Genomic DNA, 21,532 nt, shown 5'->3' on the forward strand with positions numbered 1-21,532 from the left:
GATGAGAACAAAACTTGAACTGAGTTAAGATGAATAATGACTATTGTTTTCTGTTGAGCTGCAGTTCAGCTGAATCACATTTTGTAACATCAACACTTATTAAACTCAGTCACACTGACACTGAACTGACTTGCAGCCTTCTGTAGAATTGCTTTTAGCTGAATTGAACTCGTTTCAAAATAGATGAATTTTACACTATTAAATTGAACTGAACTGCACCAATACTGAACTGAGCTGAATGAAGATAATACATAACTGCAAAATTTCAATCTTCGCCATAATTGAGTTTGCATAACTGAGGCTCTTTTCCTATTTTTTACTGTGAGGCTGCTTGGTCAGTTTGTATAGCCTTTCTGGTAAAAGTACAAAATATGGTAGTTTCACCTACCTGTGTTTACAGCTGGCAGCTGTCATCACAAAATCCTCTCTTACCAGAAAACCACCACATGATCTTTTTGTTAGTTTGTCACGAATGTAGACCATGTAGGCCTGGTGGTGTGGAACAGAGACTTTAGCACCTACGATGCCATCGTGCATAAAGAAACATAAAAAAGAGTTTAGTTCTATGAAACTATTTGACAGCATATTCTGAGCATTAAAACATGCAACTAAAATTATTAATAAAGTCTGTTAGTTTTTTGGGGGGTTTTTTAGACTTAACTTTGTCTCCTGCTTTCTGATTTTTCCTGGCTTCCTCAGTCAACTTTTTGGCTGATAGAGGATTTTATAGAGTTTTAGGTTCTGCACAAAATTAGGTAAAAAAGCACAGATTTTGGGTACCAGACAAGTCTTGGTGTTTATCAGGTTTGGGGGTCCATTGTCCAGGGGTTGGATCTAATGTTCCTGGCCTGGAGACTTGATCTGACATTTTGGGGATTTCAGAAGACATCATGGTCCGATGAATCCATGTAAAGTAGTGGGAAATATGAGTGTAAACTGTGAGGTGGTCTGCATCTGTGTTGTTTTTGTAAAATGACACAATTCCCTGTGCAACACCTCCACAAACAAGTGGACCCCCAGAATCTCTCTGTGGATTATATCATTTCATTATTAGTATATCAAAATGAATTGACATTGGTGCGCCATATATAATTTGTGAGTGCTGCAGCTTGAAATACCTGTGCTGGTCTAGTTGATCCCTCAGTGCACAGAGTATCAGCCGTGCCACAGATTTCAGAGTCTGTCAGAGTCACAGTTGCTTCTTTAAGAACATTTGATGGAGACTCGTGATTGTATTTCTTCCAGCCCCAACCCATGACCATGCAGTCCTTTGAGATTTTTTCATTCTTAGGTTTTAGCAAAGTGATACTACTCACAGTTTTGGTTAAAGTTGCTGGGGTTTTGAGCTGAAAGAGAAGATGCAGTGTTCTTGCTTGAACTGATAACCACTACATTTGATTTAGTGTTTTTCTGAATTTTTCCTAAATGATGTTTTATTAACAAGGTTCGGGAGGAGCGCGTCAGATACCTAGCCTAATTATCACAAGAGGAGTTCACTCAAGTTAATCAACGCTACAATTTAAGTACAGCTGAACTTGCCTCTATCCATTTGATGGTTTATCAGCATCTCGTTCGCCCGTCTGCTACCTTGATGCAAAGACAAACTTCCCCGTCTGAAGACGATTTCGACTCTCCTCCGGCCGGCCCCAGGACCGTGCCTTTCCCGTATGTCGCCCCAAGCGAGCCCCAGGCCCCATCTCGCGGCCGCCGCTCGGCCCGATCGATCGGTCAGACCAACAATTCCGTGCATAGAGGAAAAGACTATGGCGAGTCAGAATCTAGCGCTGTCCAAATCCGTCGTTCAGCCTTAACGCAAGTTAAACAAAACAGAGCTTCATGAATCGTACAAAAATCTGCAACTAACTTACCGCTCCCCCGAGCCCTCTTAAGACTCAAAGGCGACCAAAAGGAAAAACAAACTTTCGTTCGCGCCGACGCCACCGTTTTGCTCCTGTTTAGGGCAAATATCAGCCACAGCTCAACCCTCCACAGCGGCTCCGCCTGCAGCCCAAGTAAGCGATTGGCCGCTTCCTCTGCCAATCCCAGCCGCGCCGCCAGTCTCTTTTAGCTCGAAACTTTCAGCCCAAGTAAGCGCTTGGTCACAACGTCTACTAGACTCCGCTCCCACTGCCTGCCACGTCCAACTCGGAGCTCACAGCTCAAGCGAGCGCTTGGCCGCACTAGCCGCCATTCACAGCCCCGCCTCCGCTCCCGTTAGCTCGGGGCTCGCAGCCCAAGCGAGCTAACGCTGCCAAATACAGCCCCGCCGCCAGCTTCCTATAAAATCCTGTTTCATCACGTCTGCTCCGTTTTTGAGTTCTCCCAAAGACTATAGTATACCAAAGACTTGTCACTCGTACAGTTTTAAATTGGGGAAAAATGCAACGCATCATGGCCTTCTCAACCAAAGAGCTATTCGTTGATCACTAAAGTCAACGCGTCACTGCAGCTGCAGTTAGAAGTCAGCGTTCTGAGACGTGTGCTCAGTACTGCGCATGCGCACTGGCTCACCTAGCCTGAAAAAAAAAAAAAAACGCTATTGGACCATAAGGAACAATATTTATGAGGGAGTTCTCCTCAGATTTCATTGGTGATTTTAAGCATGAAGTTTAATTGTAAGCTTGATGAACAGTTTTTTTTAAAAAATGTGACGTTTCCCCATTCAAAGATCTAGGAGCTGCACTTTCCTGCCCGAGAGGCATTTCAAAGATGGCCGCCAAGCGAAATGACTTGCCTTAAAGGGACTTTGTGGGACTTTGTTTTCCATCACATTCAGTCATCCCACTGAAATCATCCGTTCAGCCTTTCCCATAGGTGATGCAAGCTGCATTTCTATGCATACCGCAAACCTTTATTTTGCAAATGCGCAGTACTAGTCACTAAGTGGGATTTGAGATACGATGGCTCGAGAAATTCTACCTTGCCATCCATCTAATTTGCGGTTGCAAAGCAGCCCCAAAATTTTCGACATGCTATCAGAAGCCATTTGCTGGATCCTATCAAACAATTACCTTATTCAACTCCTAGACAATTTCCTCGTCATTTCAACTCCCAACGCAATCCCAGCTGCCCATATCCCATATCCTCACAAAGCAAAGCTTGGGATCCCCATCGCTCCACAAAAAAAAAAAAAAAAAAATCAGGTATTCCTGCCTAAAGAAAAGATTGATAGAATAATCCTCGTCTCCTCCACCCTCCTCGCCAGCCCAAGGTGTTCCAACACGAACTCCTCTCTCGGCTCGGGCACCTAAATTTCGCCATGTGCATCATTACGCAAGGCTGCCCCTTCATCTCGCACCCCCTCATGTGTGTACAACGTGAGGATAACGTTCCTTCAACCCTGGAATCACTCTTTTATAACAACCTTGTTTCATCTCCCGTCAATGTTCAACTATTTACAGATGCAGCTACCTCTGCTGGCTTCGAGGGGTTTTACCAAGGTCGCTGGTCCACGTCTCCGTGGCCCCCCCATCTGCAGGGCTCCCTCAGTCCTCAGCCCTCCCCCTCATGCTAGCAGCATACCTGTGGGGAAGCGAATGGGCTTCTAAAAGCATCTTAGTGCATTGCGACAATGCAGCAGCCGTGCAGTGCACTAATAAAGGCCGTTTTCATTCTCCTACCCTCAAGCTTCTCAAATTCAAGATGTTGGCTCCAGAGGCGGACCAGGTTTTTAAATTTGATCCAAATACCAGCCCCACTGTCTCAGGTTTAACAGTACTCAATAACGAAACAATTTCTTTTTAACCAAACAAGCAAGACAGACAAGCCAAAAGAGGCCATCTCATCTATGTCTTCAACCTCCCTTCTCCAGACCAACCCTATCAGTCTGTCCTCGAAACCAAAAACCTGTCATTCGCTTCTGGTTCCAAAAACTCCTCAAATCCGTCCTGCAATCATCAAGTATTCCAGCAGGAAAATTCTCCAGCCATGCTTTTCGCATTGGGGCAGCAACATCAGCAGCCCAGAACGGCCTCTCCAAACAGCACATCCAAATCCTAGGAAGATGGTCGTCTGAAGCCTTCCAAAGCTAATCCAGAACTAACCAGTCCCACATAAAAAGAAGCTCACCAAACCCTCATTGGCTGACAAAAAATGTAAAGTAATCTTCCCACGTCTCTTCCCCCAGGCCTGGTGCAACGCCCGGAGTCTTGATCTCCCATCAGTTGCCACGAGAGCCCTCCCAGGCGGGTTTGCCTTTCTCCCTCCCTGCCCGGCAGGCCAAACTCCTCGTCTCTTCCCCCACGCCTGGTGCAACGCCCGGAGTCTTGATCCCTCAGCAGTTGCCACGAGAGCCCTCCCAGGCGGGTTTGCCGTTGTCCGTCCTTGCCTGGCAGGCCAAACTCCACGTCTCTTCCCCCGCCTGGTGCAACGCCTGGTCTTGATCTCCCAGCAGTTGCCTGTCCCAGGCGGGTTTGCCTGGCCTGGCAGGCCAAACTCCACGTCTCTTCCCCCGCCTGGTGCAACGCCTGGAGTCTTGATCTCCCAGCAGTTGCCGTGAGAGCACTCCCAGGCGGGTTTGCCTTTGTCCGTCCTTGCCTGGCAGGCCAAACTCCACGTCTCTTCCCCCCGCCTGGTGCAACGCCCGGAGTCTTGATCCCTCAGCAGTTGCCACAAGAGCCCTCCCAGGCGGGTTTGCCGTTGTCCGTCCTTGCCTGGCAGGCCAAACTCCACGTCTCTTCCCCCCGCCTGGTGCAACGCCTGGAGTCTTGATCTCCCAGCAGTTGCTGCGAGAGCCCTCCCAGGCGGGTTCGCCTTTCTCCTTCCTCGCCCAGTGGGCCAAACTCCACATCTCTTCCCCCCGCCTGGTGCAACACCTGGAGTCTTGATCTCCCAGCAGTTGCCACGAGAGCCCTCCCAGGCGGGTGTTCCGTCCTTCTAGCCTGCCCGGTGAGAGCCCTCCCGGTCAGGCCTCCATACTTGCTGCCCACAAGCGAGGCTCACCCATCCGATGCCATGAGTCTTGATCTCCTATTGGATGTCTCGAGAGTCCTCCTGACTGGGCGCCCCAAACCACACATTCCAACTTCAGTGGGCTGCAGGGCCTACCCATCCGTAGCCTCAAAACGGGAGTATGTAGGCTCCTCCGGCCTGCCAACCAGGTGACTTCTCGATCGTCAGCCTCCGCCAGATCTTAGCGCCTATTTTGGGGGGGTCTTCAGTCTGGCGGCTTTTTGGGGGGTTCTCTGGGTTCGGGCCATTCCCGAGCTCGGAGCCCTTCCCCGGACAGCACGCCAAATATGCATTACTATACTCCAGCTAATTATATGTAAGCGTGAACTCGTGAAATGATGTTTTATTAACAAGGTTCGGGAGGAGCGCGTCAGATACCTAGCCTAATTACCACAAGAGGAGTTCACTCAAGTTAATCAACGCTACAATTTAAGTACAGCTGAACTTGCCTCTATCCATTTGATGGTTTATCAGCATCCCACCACCACCCCATCTCCTCACTCCTCACACGAGTTCTCACTACACCTAGGGGGGTTCTTTGGGTTCAGGCCATTCCCGAGCTCGGAGCCCTTCCCCGGACAGCACGCCAAATATGCATTACTATTCTCCGGCTGATTATATGTAAGCGTGAACTCGTGAAATTGTAAAGTTGAGCAAAACAGTATTTTCTGCTAATGTCAACCATTATCTATCATGAAACACCTTTTTTCAGAATGATGCTAATGAAATTGTTCAATATTATGTATTACCTTTAAAAGCATGATGTCATGGCCTATTTTGTTTCTTTTGAATTTTGAATGTGGAATGGGATCTACTTCTACACCGTCAGGTAAAAGGCTGGTGTTATCAACCCCCAAATAAACCATTAGATGTCTAAAAATACAAATACTGTATATGAGTGTCACTTTGGATGTTAAAGGGTTACTCCACCTCAAAATTATAATTTTGTCATTAATCACTTACCCCTATGTCGTTCCAAACCCGTAAAAGCTTTGTTTGTCTTCAGATCACAATTTAAGATATTTTGGATGAAAACCAGGACGTTTGTGACTGTCCCTTTGACTGCCAAGTAAATACAACTGTCAAGGCCCAGAAAAGTATGAAAAAACATTGTTGAAATAGTCCATCTGCCATCAGTGGTTCAACCATATATTTCCGAAGCTACGAGAATACTTTTTGTACGGAAAGAAAACAAAATAATGACTTTATTCAACAATTTGTCGCCAACAGTGTACGCTGTTCTGTGTCAGCTGTGTTATGTGGATGCGCTGTTTATGTTTGAATCAAAGCGTATGTAAATGTAGAAAATGTATCCATTTGGTGTGGCTGACACAGAACAGCATACACTGCTTGCGTCCAGCGGATACTCTCCAAATTGGCGCTACAGTGACGCGGAGGAGACAAATTGTTGAATAAAGTCAATATTTTTGTTTTCTTTCTGTACAAAAAGTATTCTCGTAGCTTTGTAAAATTATGGTTGAACCACTGATGGCAGATTGCAGGGCTATTTTGACGATGTCTTTCATACTTTTCTGGGCCTTGACAGTCTTATTTACTTGGCAGTTCATGGGACAGTCACAAACCTCTGGGTTTTCATTCAAAATATCTTAAATTGTGTCCCAAAGATGAACAAAGCTTTTACCAGACAAGACTTGCTGATTATCAGGTTTTGGGGTCCAACGTCCAGGGGTTGGATCTAATGTTCCTGGCCTGGAGACTTGATTTAACATTTTTGGGATTTCAGATGACATCATGGTCCGATGAATCCATGTAAGGTAGTGGGAAATATTAGTGTACACTGTGAGGTAGTCTGCATTTGCCTTGTTTTTGGAAAACAGCACAATTCCCTGTGCAACACCTCCACAAACAAGTGGACCCCCAGAATCTCTCTATGGATTAAATCATTTGATTATTAGTATTATGGACTGCAGAAACACTGATACACCATAGATAAGAATTTGCGAGTGGTGCACACTGAAATACCGGTCCTGGTCCAGTTGATCCCTCAGTGCACAGAGTATCAGCCGTGCCACAGTTTTCAGAGTCTATCAGATTCACATTTGCTTCTTTAAGAACATTTGATGGAGACTCTTGGTGGTATTTCTTCCAGCCCCAACCCCTGACCATGCATTTCTTTGAGATTTCTTCATTCTCAGTTTTTGGCAAAGTGATAGTACTCACAATTTTGTTCGAAGTTGCTGGGGTTTTGAGCTAAAAGAGAAGATGCAGAGTTCTTGGTTTAATTATTGTCACCTATATTTCTTTAAGTTTTTATCTAAATTTTTCTTGAATTTTAAAGCTTTGCAATTCTGCAAATGTCAACTATTACCTATTACGAAAAGCAATTTTTCAGTGAGGTGTTGTTGAAATTGTTCATTATTATACATTACCTTTAGAAGCATGATGTCATGGCCTGCTCTCGTCATAGTAAATTCTGGATGTGGAATGGGATCTACCTCTATGCCATTAGGTAAAAGGTTGGTGTCATCAACCCCCAAATAGACCATAAGATCACTAAAAATCACCAAATAAATAAATGAATAAAGTGTAGGGTATCAAGGCGAATCAGACGATTTCAGATTTGATCAGAATGGTGTTAAAACAACACAAAGAGCCAAACTCCACAAAGAGTCCCGGGATAACAAGACAATATCATAAATCTGCCAATGATACCCTGCCGCCACGATTCTGAGTCATTTTATATATAAATGCACAGAAATTATGTTAAAATGAATACCAGTGCATTGGATAACTTTATATCATGTATGTGACCCACACATGTGACCAGGGCCTAAAATGAACACTCGCCAAGTGCCAAATGCAAGTAAAAATCAGCATTGGCAAGTATATGTAACAGTGTCAGTCGCCAGTTGGCTTGTAAAAATGTTACGAAACAAAACAATGCAATGTAGTGATAACAACAGCCAGTTTTTAAAGGGGTCATTGGATGCTAAGTTCACTTTTTCATGTTGTTTGAACATTAATGTGTGTTGTCAGTGTATGTACAAATCTACGCTATAATGATAAAAATCCATGCAGTGGTTTTTAATTAATCTGTAAAAATAATATTCCCTTTTTCAAATCGAGCTGTTCTCAGATGCCTGTCGGTGTGGCGTTACACCAACAGAGACCGCTCCCACGATAGTTGATTGACATGAGCTCTTACCTTAGACCAGCTGTCACAGTCCAGTAACTTTACATGTTTTGATGCCAGAGCAGGGATGTAAATTCGACAAGAATATCTCAGATTGAGCGATTGAGGTGTTGTGTTGCTGGATGTAATAATGAACATAGTGGTCGTCAATTACTCCCGACATATGAGCCGCTGAAGATGCAGTGGATTACGTTTGTTTGTGAATGGAGTACTGCTCCCAATCTACATAAATGCGTCTATGTTCGTGCGAATCATTCGTGGTCCAGCTTCACTTACAGCAGAAGTGAGTATAAGGTTTTTTTTTATGAATCTTTGCAATTGCCTTTACTAATAACGTGCTAGTTAGCAAGTTTAGCGGCTAATGCAACTAAACGTGGCTAAAGTAAACAGACTCGTCACTCCACAGAGAGAAGAGAGGGGCGGGGTGAGCAGAGCTCATTAACATTTAAAGGAACAATCCCTCAGAACAGGATGATTTTTGCAGAGCTGATTTTGACACGGTAAAAAGGGTGTTTTTTTACACAAACATTGAGAATTTTTAACCAAAGTATATTATAGACTTTTCATTAAGATCCTAAAGAATCATATCAACTTGTGGAAAATGAGCATCCAATGACCCCTTTAATAACTTCATTGCAGCTTTCTGTAGAACTGCTTATAGCTGAGTTGAGCTTGTTTCAAAATAGATGAAATTTACACTGTTATTCAACTGAACTGAACCAACACCAAACTGTATACTTTTTCTGATAAAATGATAAAATATGTGACCTTGGACCACAAAACCAGTCATAAGTAGCACGGGTATATTTGCAGCAATAGCCAAAAATACACTGTGTAAGTCAAAATGAACGATTTTTCTTTTATGCCAAAAATCATTAAGATATTAAGTAAAGATCATGTTTCATTAAGATATTTTGTAAATTTCCCACAGCATATATATTAAAACGTAGCTTTTGATTAGTAATATGCATTGCTAAGAACTTCATTCAGACAACTTTAAAGGTGATTTTCTCAGTATTTTGATTTTTTTGCACCCTCAGATTCCAGATTTTCAAATAGTTGTATCTCAGGCAATTATTGTCCTATCCTAACAACCATACATCAGTGAAAAAAACTTATTTATTCAGTTTTAAGATGACGTAAAAATCTAAATTTCATAATTGACCCTTATGGCTGGTTTTGTGGACCAGGGTCACATATGATCATTTCACCTACCTTTGTTTACAGTGGGCAGCTGTCATCACAAAATCCTTTCTTACCAAAAAACCACCGCATGCTTCTTTTGATACCTTGTCACGAATGTAGACCATGTAGGGTTGACTGTATGAAACAGCGACTTTACCACCAACAATGCCATGTATGAAGAAACCTAAAAAACAGCTTAGTTATATGAAACTATTTGACAGCATATTCTGACAAACAGCCTGGTGTAATTACAAAAGTAGACTGGACGTGATTACCTGGGGTGCAGGAACGCAACAGTAGCAGGCAAGTGATATGCCAAAGGATGCTCATTGTAGACAGCTCAGTTACACTCAATGTGCATCAAAGAAATGTTGGGTTCGGCTTTTATAGAGAGATTCAGGAAATCCACACCCAGCAGATAATTTCAGAAGCTGTAGCATGCCCTACATGCAGATCAGTTTCACTGATCTAAAAACATTAAAGGTTAAAGACTGTTAAAGCTTGTTAGAGTTGATCACAGGTCAGTGAAAATCATTAGCTTTCAGTTTCAAAACTCACTCTTTGGTGATAATATCAGAGATTGCACACTAGGGTCAGTCTTGATGTGAGAATTTCATTATCTGTATTTTTGCAACTTAAGGCACCTCGATGACCCTAATTCATACTCATTTTTTATGCACAGTGGCCACTTGACCTTAGCAAACAATCTGATTTTTTAGTGGCACGGATATAGCGAGGTAGAAATATTTCTTAGACAGTCTGGTCTCCGTTGACATGGTGGCATGATGCAATTGCTGCAGATTTATCATCTGCACATTCATGATGTGAATCAGCCTTTTCTCCATATCCCAAAGGTACTCTTTTGAGATCTGGAGACTGTGGAAGTCATCGGAGTACACTGAAGCTCTTGAGTGTGCGTGCATGTTTTTATGTAATGAATGTTCTCTGTGTTTCCTTGTTGCTCCAGACGTTTTATGATTATTCAAGTGCCCCTGGTTGTAGAGTCTCTCTGACATTTAACCTCTTTGTATAACTTTTCAAAATTGTTACTTTGCAGAGGTGGAGATTACAGGTGTTAGTTTAAAGTGAAATTGTCAGGAGTTCTCTTTTAAAGATTTCTCACTTTTTTAGTCAAGAAATGTCCATGTAGCATCTTATTTTGGAAAGTAGACGAGCAAGCTAACCTTTGATGAATTCATTTTCATTGCATGATGAGATGTGTGTTCATTTATTAGCATTAGCATCTTTCTGATCTTTTTTTCTTAGAGCAATCTGAGGCCTAGATTTAAGTTTGATTGTGCTATATTTTGCTGAAAGTAGAAAGATGTTCACTTTAAAATTGCGATCTTGTGAATTCCACAAATTTTCAGTACCTTACAAGTTTATTAGCTTTTGTTATTTTCGAGGTTAGTTCTAGTGCACTAGTGGCCAGCTACTGCACAAATACTCAAGTAGATTTCAGACACAGAAAATGAAATTTTAGTAGACTTGTGTGAAAGGGTTACACAAGAGCCTTTATTTTAAACTTGCACATTTAATGTCACACATATGCTGATTGGTGTAAAACTAAAAGCAAACTGTCACCTTAGAATTATAAGGTTCTATCTGACATTTTTGTCAAAATTGAGTTATTCACATTATTATGTGATGTTTCTTTTGTAAGCTGGGTACATTTTGGGCCTCTTTTTAGAAAACAAAAATGGTTCTATCTACAGAAGTCTATGGAACACAAAACCTTTGAAGCTCAATATCTCAGAAGTGCTAAGAATGCAGACAGAACCTTATAATTCTTAAGCGACAAAACATAAATGATAGAACTTTCATTAAACCAGACAACTACATGAGTTTATTCATGATGTGCTTTATCACTTAATCATTAATCACTTACTTTTGTTTGTCTTCGGAACACAATTTATATTTATATTTTGGATGAAAACTGGGAGGCTTGTGACTGTCCCATTGACTGCCAAGACCTGGAAAATTATTAAAGACATTGTCAAAATAGTCCATCTGCCATCAGGGGTTCAATCTGAATTTTGTAAAGCGTTGAGAATGCTATTTGTATGCAAAGAAAAAAAAAAAAAACTTTATTCAACAATTTGTGTCCTCCGTGTCAGCGTAGCACCATTTTAAAGAGTGTCCGCTGGACGCAAACGGGCCACACCACATATACGTTTTCTATTTATATTAACGCTTGGATTTGAACAAAAACAGTATCCGGCATGCACAGTTTGCGTCCAGCGGATACTCCCCCAAAATGGCGCTACGCTGATGCGGAGGAGGTGATTTGTGAAATAAAATCGTTTTTTTTCTTTGCGTACAAAAAGTATTCTTGCCTTTCATTCTTTTCTGGGTCTTGACAGTGGTATTTACCTGGCAGTCAATGGGACAGTCACCAGCCTCCTGGTTTTCATCCAAAATATGTTAAATTGTGTTCCGATTATGAACAAAGCTTTATGGGTTTGGAATGACATGGGGGTAAGTGATTAATGACAAAATTTTCATTTTGGGGTGGAGTAACCCTTTAAGCTGAGCAAAAGTATATTTGGTAAATGTCAACCGTTTTCTATCATAAAAGATTGTTTTTAGGCATGATACTAATTACATTGTTTAATCTTATATATTACCTTTAGAAGCATGATGTCATTGCCTGCTCTCTTCATACTGAATTCTGGATGTTAAATGGGATCTACCTCTACACCGTCAGGTAAAAAGTTGGTATCATCAACCCCCAAATATACCATAAGATGACTAAGGATGAAAAAAAAATACATATTACAGATATCAAAGAGGAGAGACTGACAAATAATTTTTTCATAATATTTATATATATATATACAGTAAAAAGATTAAATGGCCTTTTTTTCTAACTGTTAAGTACCCGCACTAAGATAGTATAACCTGATAAAAGTATAAAATATGATCATTTCACCTACATATGTTTACAGTGGGCAGCTGTCATCACAAAATCCTCTCTTACCAAAAAACCACCACATGCTATTTTTGTTAGTTTGTCACAAATGTAGACCATGTAGAGTCGGCTGTGTGGAACGGAGACTTTACCACAAACGATGCCATCATGCTTGCAGAAACCTAAAAATGAGCTTAATTCTGAAACTATTTGACAGCATATTTTGGGAAACAGCCTGTTGTAATTACTAAAGTAGACTGTATGTGATTACCAGGGGTGCAGGAATGCAGCAGTAGCAGACATGTGATATACCAAAGGATGCTCATTGTAGACAGCTCAGTTACACTCAGTGTGCATCAAAGAAATGTTGGGTTTGGCTTTTATAGAGAGATTCAAAGAAACCCACATGCAGAAGATAATGTCAGAAGCTGTAGCATGCCCTACATCCAGATCAGTTTCACTGATCTAATAGTTATCATCAGTTTTCGGTTGATAATATCAGAAAGTGCACACTAGGGACTTGATAGCTGTAAGAATTTCATTATCTGTAATGTGTGCAACTTCTGGAACCTTGACTACCATAATTGATGGTCATTTTTAATGCATAGTTGCCATTTGATCAGGTGCAACTTTTACAAACTCCTTTTGTTCAGAGAACAACCTGATTTATTTGTGGAATGGATTTAGTAATGGACTGGAAATATTTAGATATTTTATATAGTCTGGTCTCTGTTGACATGGCATGGCATGATATAATTGCTGCAGGTTTATCAGCTGCACATTCATTTATGTTTTCATTTATTTTTAATTAATTAATTATCAATATTTTTTTTTCCCTCCAGAGCATGTCTAGATTCAAGTTTGAAAGTGGTGATGCTGTAGGTGTTTATTTTAAAATCGTATGATCTTGAGAATTCCATTACTTTTACAGTATTTTGTTCAATGTTTGCATTGCAAGTTTATTAGCATATGTGACCCTGGACCACAAAACCATTCATAAGTGTCAATTTTTCAAAATTGAGCTTTATACATCATCTGAAAGCTGAATAAATAAGCTTTCCATCGATGTATGGTTTGTTAGGATAGGACAATATTTGGCTGAGATACAACTATTTCAGTATATGGAATCTGAGGGTGCAAAAAAAATTCAAAATATTGAGAAAATCTTCTTTAAAGTTTTCCAAATTAAGTCCTTTGCAATGCATATTACTAATCAATAATTAAGTTTTGATATATTTACAGTAGGAAATTTACAAAATATCTTCATTGAACATGATCTTTACTTAATTTCCTAATGATTTTTGGCATAAAAGAAAAATCTATAATTTTGACCCATACAATGTATTTTTGGCTATTGCTACAAATAAACCCCAGCGACTTAAGACTGGTTTTGTGGTCCAGGGTCACATATGTTTTTCCAGGTTAGTTCTAGCAGTGATACAGTGCACTAGTGGCCTGCTATCGCACAAATACACACAAATAGATTTTAGACACAGAAAATTAAGTTTTTGTTAGACTTGGTTTTTGTTAGAAAGGGTTAAACATGAGCCTTTATTTTAAACTTGCACATTTAATGTCACACACATGCTGAAAATGAAAACCAAACAGGAATGACAGAACCTGCAATGAACTACTAGACAACTACATGATTTTATCCAGCTTGCCCTTCCATGTTTCATATTGCTGCTGGTGAAGTGGTTTCATGTTGGCCTTAATCCATGGAAGGTAGTGGGAAATAAGTGTGTACACAGAGAGGTATTCTTCATTATACTTTTTTTTGGTAATATGACACAATTCCCTGTGCAACACCTCCACAAACTAGTGGACCCCCAGAGTCTCCCTGTGAATTATAGGATTTGATTATTAGTATATCAGACTGCACTGACACTGATACACTTTAGATAAGAATTTGAGAGTGGTGCCACTTGAAATACCTTTGCTGGTCCAGTTGATCCCTCATTGCACAGAGTATCAGCTGTGCCACAGTTTTTAGAGTCTATCAGAGTCACAGTTGCTTCTTTGAGCACATCTGATGGAGACCTGTGATGGTATTTCTCCCAGCCCCAACCCATGACCATGCAGTCCTTTGAGATTTCTTCATTCACAGTTTTTTCCAAAGTGATAGTACTCACAGTTTTGTTCAAAGTCACTGGTGTTTTGAGCTGAAAGATAAAATGTTCTTGCTTCAGTCCACTACATTTCAGTTAGTGTTTTTAAAGATAAAGAGATTTCCTATCAAGAAAGATTATTTTTTTAGGCATGATAGTAATGACATTGTTCAATCTTATATATTACCTTTAGAAGCATGATGTCATGGCCTTCTCTTCCCATATTGAATTCTGGATGTGGAATGGGATCTACCTCTATACCGTTAGGTAAAAGGTTGGTATCATTGACCCCCAAATAGACCATGAGATGACTAAAAAAAAATTAAGAAAAATAAACAAATAGATATAATAGAGGCCAGAGTTACAAACGTGCTAATATATTTACAATACAAAGACATGACTGACACTTTGGATGTCAAAAGTCACTAAACTAAAAAGCACTTAAAGAGGACATATGAAGTAGTATTGTATCCTTCATATCTCTAAAAAGTCTTTTTTTTTTTTTTTCAGATTTATTAAATACAGATCCAACTATACCGCTTCTCTGCAAAAACAGTTGACCTCTTGGAGGCATGCCGACCCAAGGGGTTAATTAAGGCCTTCTGAAGCGAATCAATGTGTTTTTGTAAGAAAAATATCTGTATTTAAAATTAATGAGTGGTTCACAACAGTGTTCACAAGAGAGTGGCTTTCTAGCAGATGGCGTAGGACGTAGGCATATTGACTAGCATGTGAGAACATGTTAGTCCTGTGAAAACCAAGTTTGGTTTACAGCAAAGGAAAACCAGTCTCTGCTTGGTTTATATCGAAATCCTTCACAATTTTTCTTTACAAATCCTGGTTTTGTACTTCTAATTCATGACTGGTGTTTTGTTTTGCTCTCTCCACTGTGTTTCCACTTTTGTAAATTCTCACCAGAAGTTTTTAAAAAAATGTATGCACTTTAATTGGACTTTGTCCATCCAACTTCATCTTAAACCACATTCGCTGCCATTATAAAGCTAGGAAGAGCCAGGACATTTTATAATATAATTGGGCACAGAAATACTTTGGCCTTGTTTAGCATGAGAATCCAACTCTTCAACAGTTTAAATTAGTCAAAATGTATGAAATATCATTAGACCTCCTTAATGTGTAGTAATATTATCAGTATGACTGCACTGATAGCAGCAGATGAGAGGAAAACTGAACTAAACTGGATAATGACTATTGTTTTCTGCTGCTTTATAGCAAAATTTTGCAACATCAAGCCTGATATTAAACTGTAACAAAGCTGAATCAACATTGAACAGACTTGAGCTGAATAATGATATTACTGTAGAACTGCTTGTAGCTGAATTGAACTCAAAAAACTTCAAAAAATAATAATTTTACACTGTTATTGAACTGAACTCCACCAATACTGAACTGACTTGAGCTGAATACTGGCACTATTGTCTTTTTTCCATAATCTATTTTGCTATTTCTCTGTTTATTACTGTAAAGCTGAAATGATCTGTATTGTATAAAGCGCTACAGAAATGAAGGTCACTTGACTTGACAGTAGGTGTGTTTTTCATAAAATTGTTGACATTGTTAGTCAGTTTGTACACACTCTGAATCATTTTCATTCATTTTCTGACTGAAATATTTTAAATATCTTTTCACCTGCCTGTGTTTACAGTGGGCAGCTGTCATCACGTAATCCTCTCTTACCAAAAAACCACCACATGACATTTTTGTTAGTTTGTCACGAATGTAGACCATGTAGGGTCGACTGTGTGGAACGGAGACTTTGCCACCAACGATGCCATCATGCATGGAGAAACCTAAAAAAGTAATCAACAGTATATTCTAAAACATATTCTGAAAAAAAAAATGATTGCTGGCACGATTAGTTATCTAACTTAGTTAGTTGTTTAGTTAAAGTTTAGTTAACTTTAATTAAGTTGGATATTTAAGTTATCTCATCCAAAATAAATAAATACATTTTAAGTTAACTAGTTGCTGCAACTTTTCGTCATTACTGAAGTAGACTGGACGTGATTACCTGGGGTGCAGAAATGCAGCAGTAGCAGGCAAGTGATATACCAAAGGATGCTCATTGTAGACAGCTCAGTTACACTCAGTGTGCATCACAGAGATGTTGGGTTTGGCTTTTATAGAGAGATTCAAGAAACCCACACCCGGATGCTGCAGCATGCTCTTCATCCAGATCACTTTCACTGATGTAACAGCATTTAAAGGAAGAGCTGATCACAGGTCAGTGATTATCATCAGTTTTCTGTTGATAATATCAGAAAGTGCGCACTAGGGACTTGATAGCTCCGAGAATTTCATTATCTGTAATGTTTGCAACTTCTGGTACCTTGACTACCATAATTCATGGTCATTTTTAACGCATAGATCCATTTGATCAGGTACAACTTTTACAAACTCCTTTGTTCCTAGAACAACCTGATTTACTTGTGGAACGGATTTCGTAAGGTTATGGAAATATTTTTTAGAGAGTCTGGTCTCTGTTGACATGGTAACATGATGCTGCAGATTTATCAGCTGCACATTCATGATGTGTATCAGTCTTTTCTCCACATCCCAAAGGTACTCTTTTGAGATCTGGAGACTGTGGAAGTCATCGGTGCACATTGAACCTCAAGAGTGTGCGTGCATGTTTTTATGCACTGAATGTTTTCTGTGTTTTCTGGTTGGTGTTTCATGACTTATTTAAGTGTCCTCATCTCTTGTGGTGATAGAAACTCTGACATTTAACCTCTTTGTATGACTTTTCAAAATTTTTAGAGTTCTTACAGAGCTGGAGATTATAGGTCAGCTTGCTTAAATAGCATTTCAGATTCAGATGCATGATTGTTATTCTCAGTGTGTTCATTTATGAACATTGAACATCTTTCTGATAAGACCTTTTTAACTTAAGTTTTTTGAATTGCTGCTGCTGTTGGTTATTGCTGTAGTTGTAGATTATTGCATGTCTAGATTCAAGGTGCTGTGATTTTAAGACATGCTGCTGCACATATTTTGCTGAAAGTGGTGATGCTGTAGGTGTGATGATCTTGAGAATTCCATTACTTTTACAGTATTTTGTTCAATGTTTGCATTGATGCTGTAGTTTATTTTAAAATCATACTGTATGCTTTTTTTACAGGTTAATGTTTGCATTGCATTCAAGTTTATTAGCATATGTTTTTCCAGGTTAGTTCTAGCAGTGATACAAATATATTGCGCAAATACACACAAATTGATTTTAGACACAGAAAATTATGTTTTTGTTAGACTTGTGTGAAAGGGTTAAACATGGGCCTTTATTTTAAACTTGCACATTTAATGTCACACACATGCTGAAAATGAAAACCAAACAGGAATGATAGAACCTGCAATGAACTACTAGACAACTACATGATTTTATCCAGCTTGCCCTTCCATGTTTCATATTGCCGCTGTTGAAGTGGTTTCATGTTGTCCTTAATCCATGGAAGGTAGTGGGAAATATGAGTGTACACAGCAAGTTTGTCTCCATTTATGCTGTTTTTGTTAAATGACACAATTCCCTGTACAACACCTCCACAAACTAGTGGACCCCCAGAGTCTCCCTGTGGATTATATCATTTGATTATTAGTAGATCACCATGCAATGACACTGATACACCATAGATAAGAATTTGTGAGTGGTGGGACTTGACATACCTGTGCTGGTCCAGTTGATCCCTCAGTGCACAGAGTATCAGCCGTGCCACAGTTTTCAGAGTCTATCAGAGTCACATTTGCTTCTTTGAGCACATTTGATGGAGACATGTTGTTGTAATCCTGCCAGCCCCAACCCATGACCATGCAGTGCTTTGAGATTTCTTCATTCTCAGTTTTTGGCAAAGTGATGGTATTCACAGTTTCATTCAAAGTTGCTGGGGATTTGAGCTGAAAGAGAAAATGTTCTTGCTTCAGTCCACTATATTTCAGTTAGCGTTTTTTAAAGATATTAAAGATGATGCCATTGCACTTCATTGCAGTGCAAAAGTTTTCTAAAATGAACCATTTTCTATCAAAAAAGATTGTTTTTAGGTATGATACTAATGAAAATCTTTAATCTTATATATTACCTTTAGAAGCATGATGTCATGATCTGGTCTTTTCATAGTGAAGTTTTCATGTGGAATGGGTTTTACCTCTATACCGTCAGGTAAAATGTTGGTATTATCGACCCCCAAATAGACCATAAGATGACTGAAAAACAAAAAACAACAACAACAAAAAAAAATAAATAAATATAAATAAATAAATAAATATATATAATAGAAGCCAGAGTTACAAAAGGAGGACATGACTGCCACTTTGGATGTCTAAAGTCACTAAACTAAAAAGCATTTAAAGAGGATATAACAGACACAGTTTCTTCCAATTTCATGTTAATCTTGAGTACCTATGAAGTTGCATTGCATCCTTCATATCTCTAAAGAGTCTTTAGTTTCTTCAGATTTATTAAATACAGATCTAGCTATACCGCTGTCTTGGAGGCATGCCGATACGAGGGGTTAATAAAGGCCTTCTGAGTTGAATCAATGTGTTTTTGTAAGAAAAATATCCGTATTTAAAACTTTATAAACGGCAGTCTCTAGCTTTCACTAACTGTCGTACGCACGTTCACAAGAAAGTGGTGTTTCAATGGATGACGTAGGACGTAGGCATAGTAACTAGAATGTGAGAACATGCTTATCTTGCGAAACCAAGTTTGGTTTACAGCAAAGGAAAACCAGTCTCCGCTTGGCTTACATCCAAAGATTTTTCTTTACAAATCCTGGTTTGTACTTCTAATTCATGACTGGTGTTTTGTTTTGCTCTCTCCACTGCCTTTCCACTTTTGTAAATTCTCCTTCAACCACCTTCATCTTAAACCGCATTCGCTGCCATTATAAATCTTGGAAGAGCCAGGACATTTTATAATATAGCTGTGATTGTACTCATCTGAAAGAATAAACTCACCTAAGATGGCTTGAGGGTGGGTAAATCATGGGGTAATTTTCATTTTTGGGTGAACTACCCCTTTAATACTCCACCAAAACTGAACTGACTTGAGCTAAATACTGGCACTATTGTCTTTTTATTGTCTCCATAACAGGTTTTTCCATAATCTATTTTGCTATTTTTCTGTTTATTACTGTAAAGCTGAAATGATCTGTATTGTATAAAGCGCTACAGAAATGAAGGTCACTTGACTTGACAGTAGGTGTATTTTTCATAAAATTGTAGACAACGAGTGCCTGCACTTAGTCAGTTTGTACATGCTCTCCGAATCATTGATTTTCTGTCTGAAATTTTTTAAATATTATCTTTTCACCTACTTGTGTTTACAGTGGGCAGCTGTCATCACGTAGTCCTCTTTTACCAAAAAACCACCACATGATATTTTTGTTAGTTTGTCACGAATGTAGACCATGTAGGGTCGACTGTGTGGAACGGAGACTTTGCCATCAACAATGCCATCATGCATGGAGAAACCTAAAAAAGTATTCAACAGTATATTCTGAGACATATTCTGTAAAAAAATGATTGCTGGCATGATTAGTTATCTAACTTAGTTAGTTGTTTAGTTAAAGTTTAGTTAACTTTAATTAAGTTGGATATTTAAGTTATCTCATCCAAAATAAATACATTTTAAGTTAACTAGTTGCTGCAACTTTTCGTAATTACTGAAGTAGACTGGACGTGATTACCTGGGGTGCAGAAATGCAGCAGTAGCAGGCAAGTGATATACCAAAGGATGCTCATTGTAGACAGCTCAGTTACACTCAGTGTGCATCACAGAGATGTTGGGTTCGGCTTTTATAGAGAGATTCAAGGAACCCACACCCAGAAGCTGCAGCATGCTCTTCATCCAGATCACTTTCACTGATGTAACAGCATTTAAAGGAAGAGCTGATCACAGGTCAGTGATTACGATCAACGTTCATTGTTTCACAATGTGTACTTTGGTGATAACATCAATGAGTGCACACTAGGGACTTGATGGTTGCAAAAACTTAATTATTTCTAATGTGTGCAACTTCTGGAACCTTGGCTACCATAATTCATGGTCATTTTTAATGCATAGTCACTATTTGATCAGGTACAACTTTTACAAACTCCTTTGTTCCAAAAACAACCTGATTTCTTTGTGGCATGGATTTAGTAAGTGGCTGGAAATATGTTTTAGAGAGTCTGGTCTCTGTTGACATGGTGGCATGATACAATTTCTGCAGATTTATCAGCTGCACATTCGTGATGCGAATCAGCCTTGTCTCCATATCCCAAAGGTACTCTTTTGAGATCTGGAGACTGTGGAAGTCATCGGAGTACATTAAAGCTCTCGAGTGTGCGTGCATGTTTTTAGGCATTGAATGTTCTCTGTGTTTCCTTGTTACTCAAGAAGTTTCACGGCTTTATTCAAGTAATTCACTATTTTGTAGAGAGGGCCCAAAATGAAAATTTTCACCTAGGATTCAGAGCCGAATTACAGGATGGTAAAAATAATTTTTAGAAAGATTGCAGCATCATTACATTATTTTTACTCAGAGATTGGTTTGTCTGTTAATAAAATCTATTGACTTCAGTAATCTTTGTTGCATTATATGCCAGTGGTGACCATACAAAAATGTAAAAAATCAAAAATTGCATGGCTGTTACTTGAGTATTAAAGATATCTTAATGGCCAAACAAATTTTGGCTCTTGACAAACTTTCCCTTTGTCATCTTCATTTTTAGGGCCCTATATGGTTTAGGTCCAGAGATATTGCAATCTCAATATGGCTCCAGGTGTAAATTGTTATATTGTATACATTTTCAGTGGTTACCTCTCGCATATAATGCAACGAAGATTGCTAGAGTCTACAGGTTTTAGTAATTGACAAACCAATCTCTGTGTAAAAAATGATGTTTTAATAACAAGGTTCGGGAGGAGCACGATCAGATAATCAACCAATTCGGCACAGGTGTAACTCGTCTAGCTAGTCATCCGAACTAGCACAAGTCATATATATGCACGCAGCCAACTCTGGCATCCCCCATCCACCCCAACTCCTCACTCTTAATCTGTTCTCATCCCATACTTGGGATGGGGGGAGTTCTCTGGGCTCGGAGCCCTCCCCCAGGACGGCACGCCAAAATGTGCTTACTATTTGCTCGACCAGATTAGATGTAAGGGTGAACTTATGAATAATATAATAATGCTGCAATCTTTCTAAAGTAATTTTTACCCTAGAA

At 39.5% G+C, this 21,532-nt stretch overlaps 1 protein-coding gene and 1 pseudogene across 2 annotated transcripts in view; both read right to left on the reverse strand.

The window, feature by feature from the left end:
- Window positions 1–20,168, reverse strand: part of LOC127153965 (mast cell protease 8) — a 52,667-nt gene extending 32,499 nt beyond the window's left edge. The window contains exons 1-5 of one of the 2 annotated variants that reach the window (XM_051095287.1): window positions 20,008–20,168; window positions 19,636–19,792; window positions 18,397–18,520; window positions 17,987–18,214; window positions 17,449–17,892 (exon numbers count right to left, since the gene is read on the reverse strand). In XM_051095287.1, coding sequence (XP_050951244.1) covers window positions 17,695–17,892; window positions 17,987–18,214; window positions 18,397–18,520; window positions 19,636–19,792; window positions 20,008–20,062 — 762 coding nt within the window. In that variant the 5' untranslated portion in view covers window positions 20,063–20,168 and the 3' untranslated portion in view covers window positions 17,449–17,694. Of the gene's footprint in view, window positions 1–17,448; window positions 17,893–17,986; window positions 18,215–18,396; window positions 18,521–19,635; window positions 19,793–20,007 lie in introns of those variants that run through there. The other variant, XM_051095286.1, reaches the window with a different exon arrangement.
- LOC127153967 (chymase-like) lies at window positions 13,744–16,457 on the reverse strand (annotated as a pseudogene).
- Window positions 20,169–21,532: the final 1,364 nt, after the last annotated feature.

Source organism: Labeo rohita, chromosome 22 (assembly GCF_022985175.1).
Source record: "Labeo rohita strain BAU-BD-2019 chromosome 22, IGBB_LRoh.1.0, whole genome shotgun sequence".
NCBI classification, from domain to species: domain Eukaryota; kingdom Metazoa; phylum Chordata; class Actinopteri; order Cypriniformes; family Cyprinidae; genus Labeo; species Labeo rohita.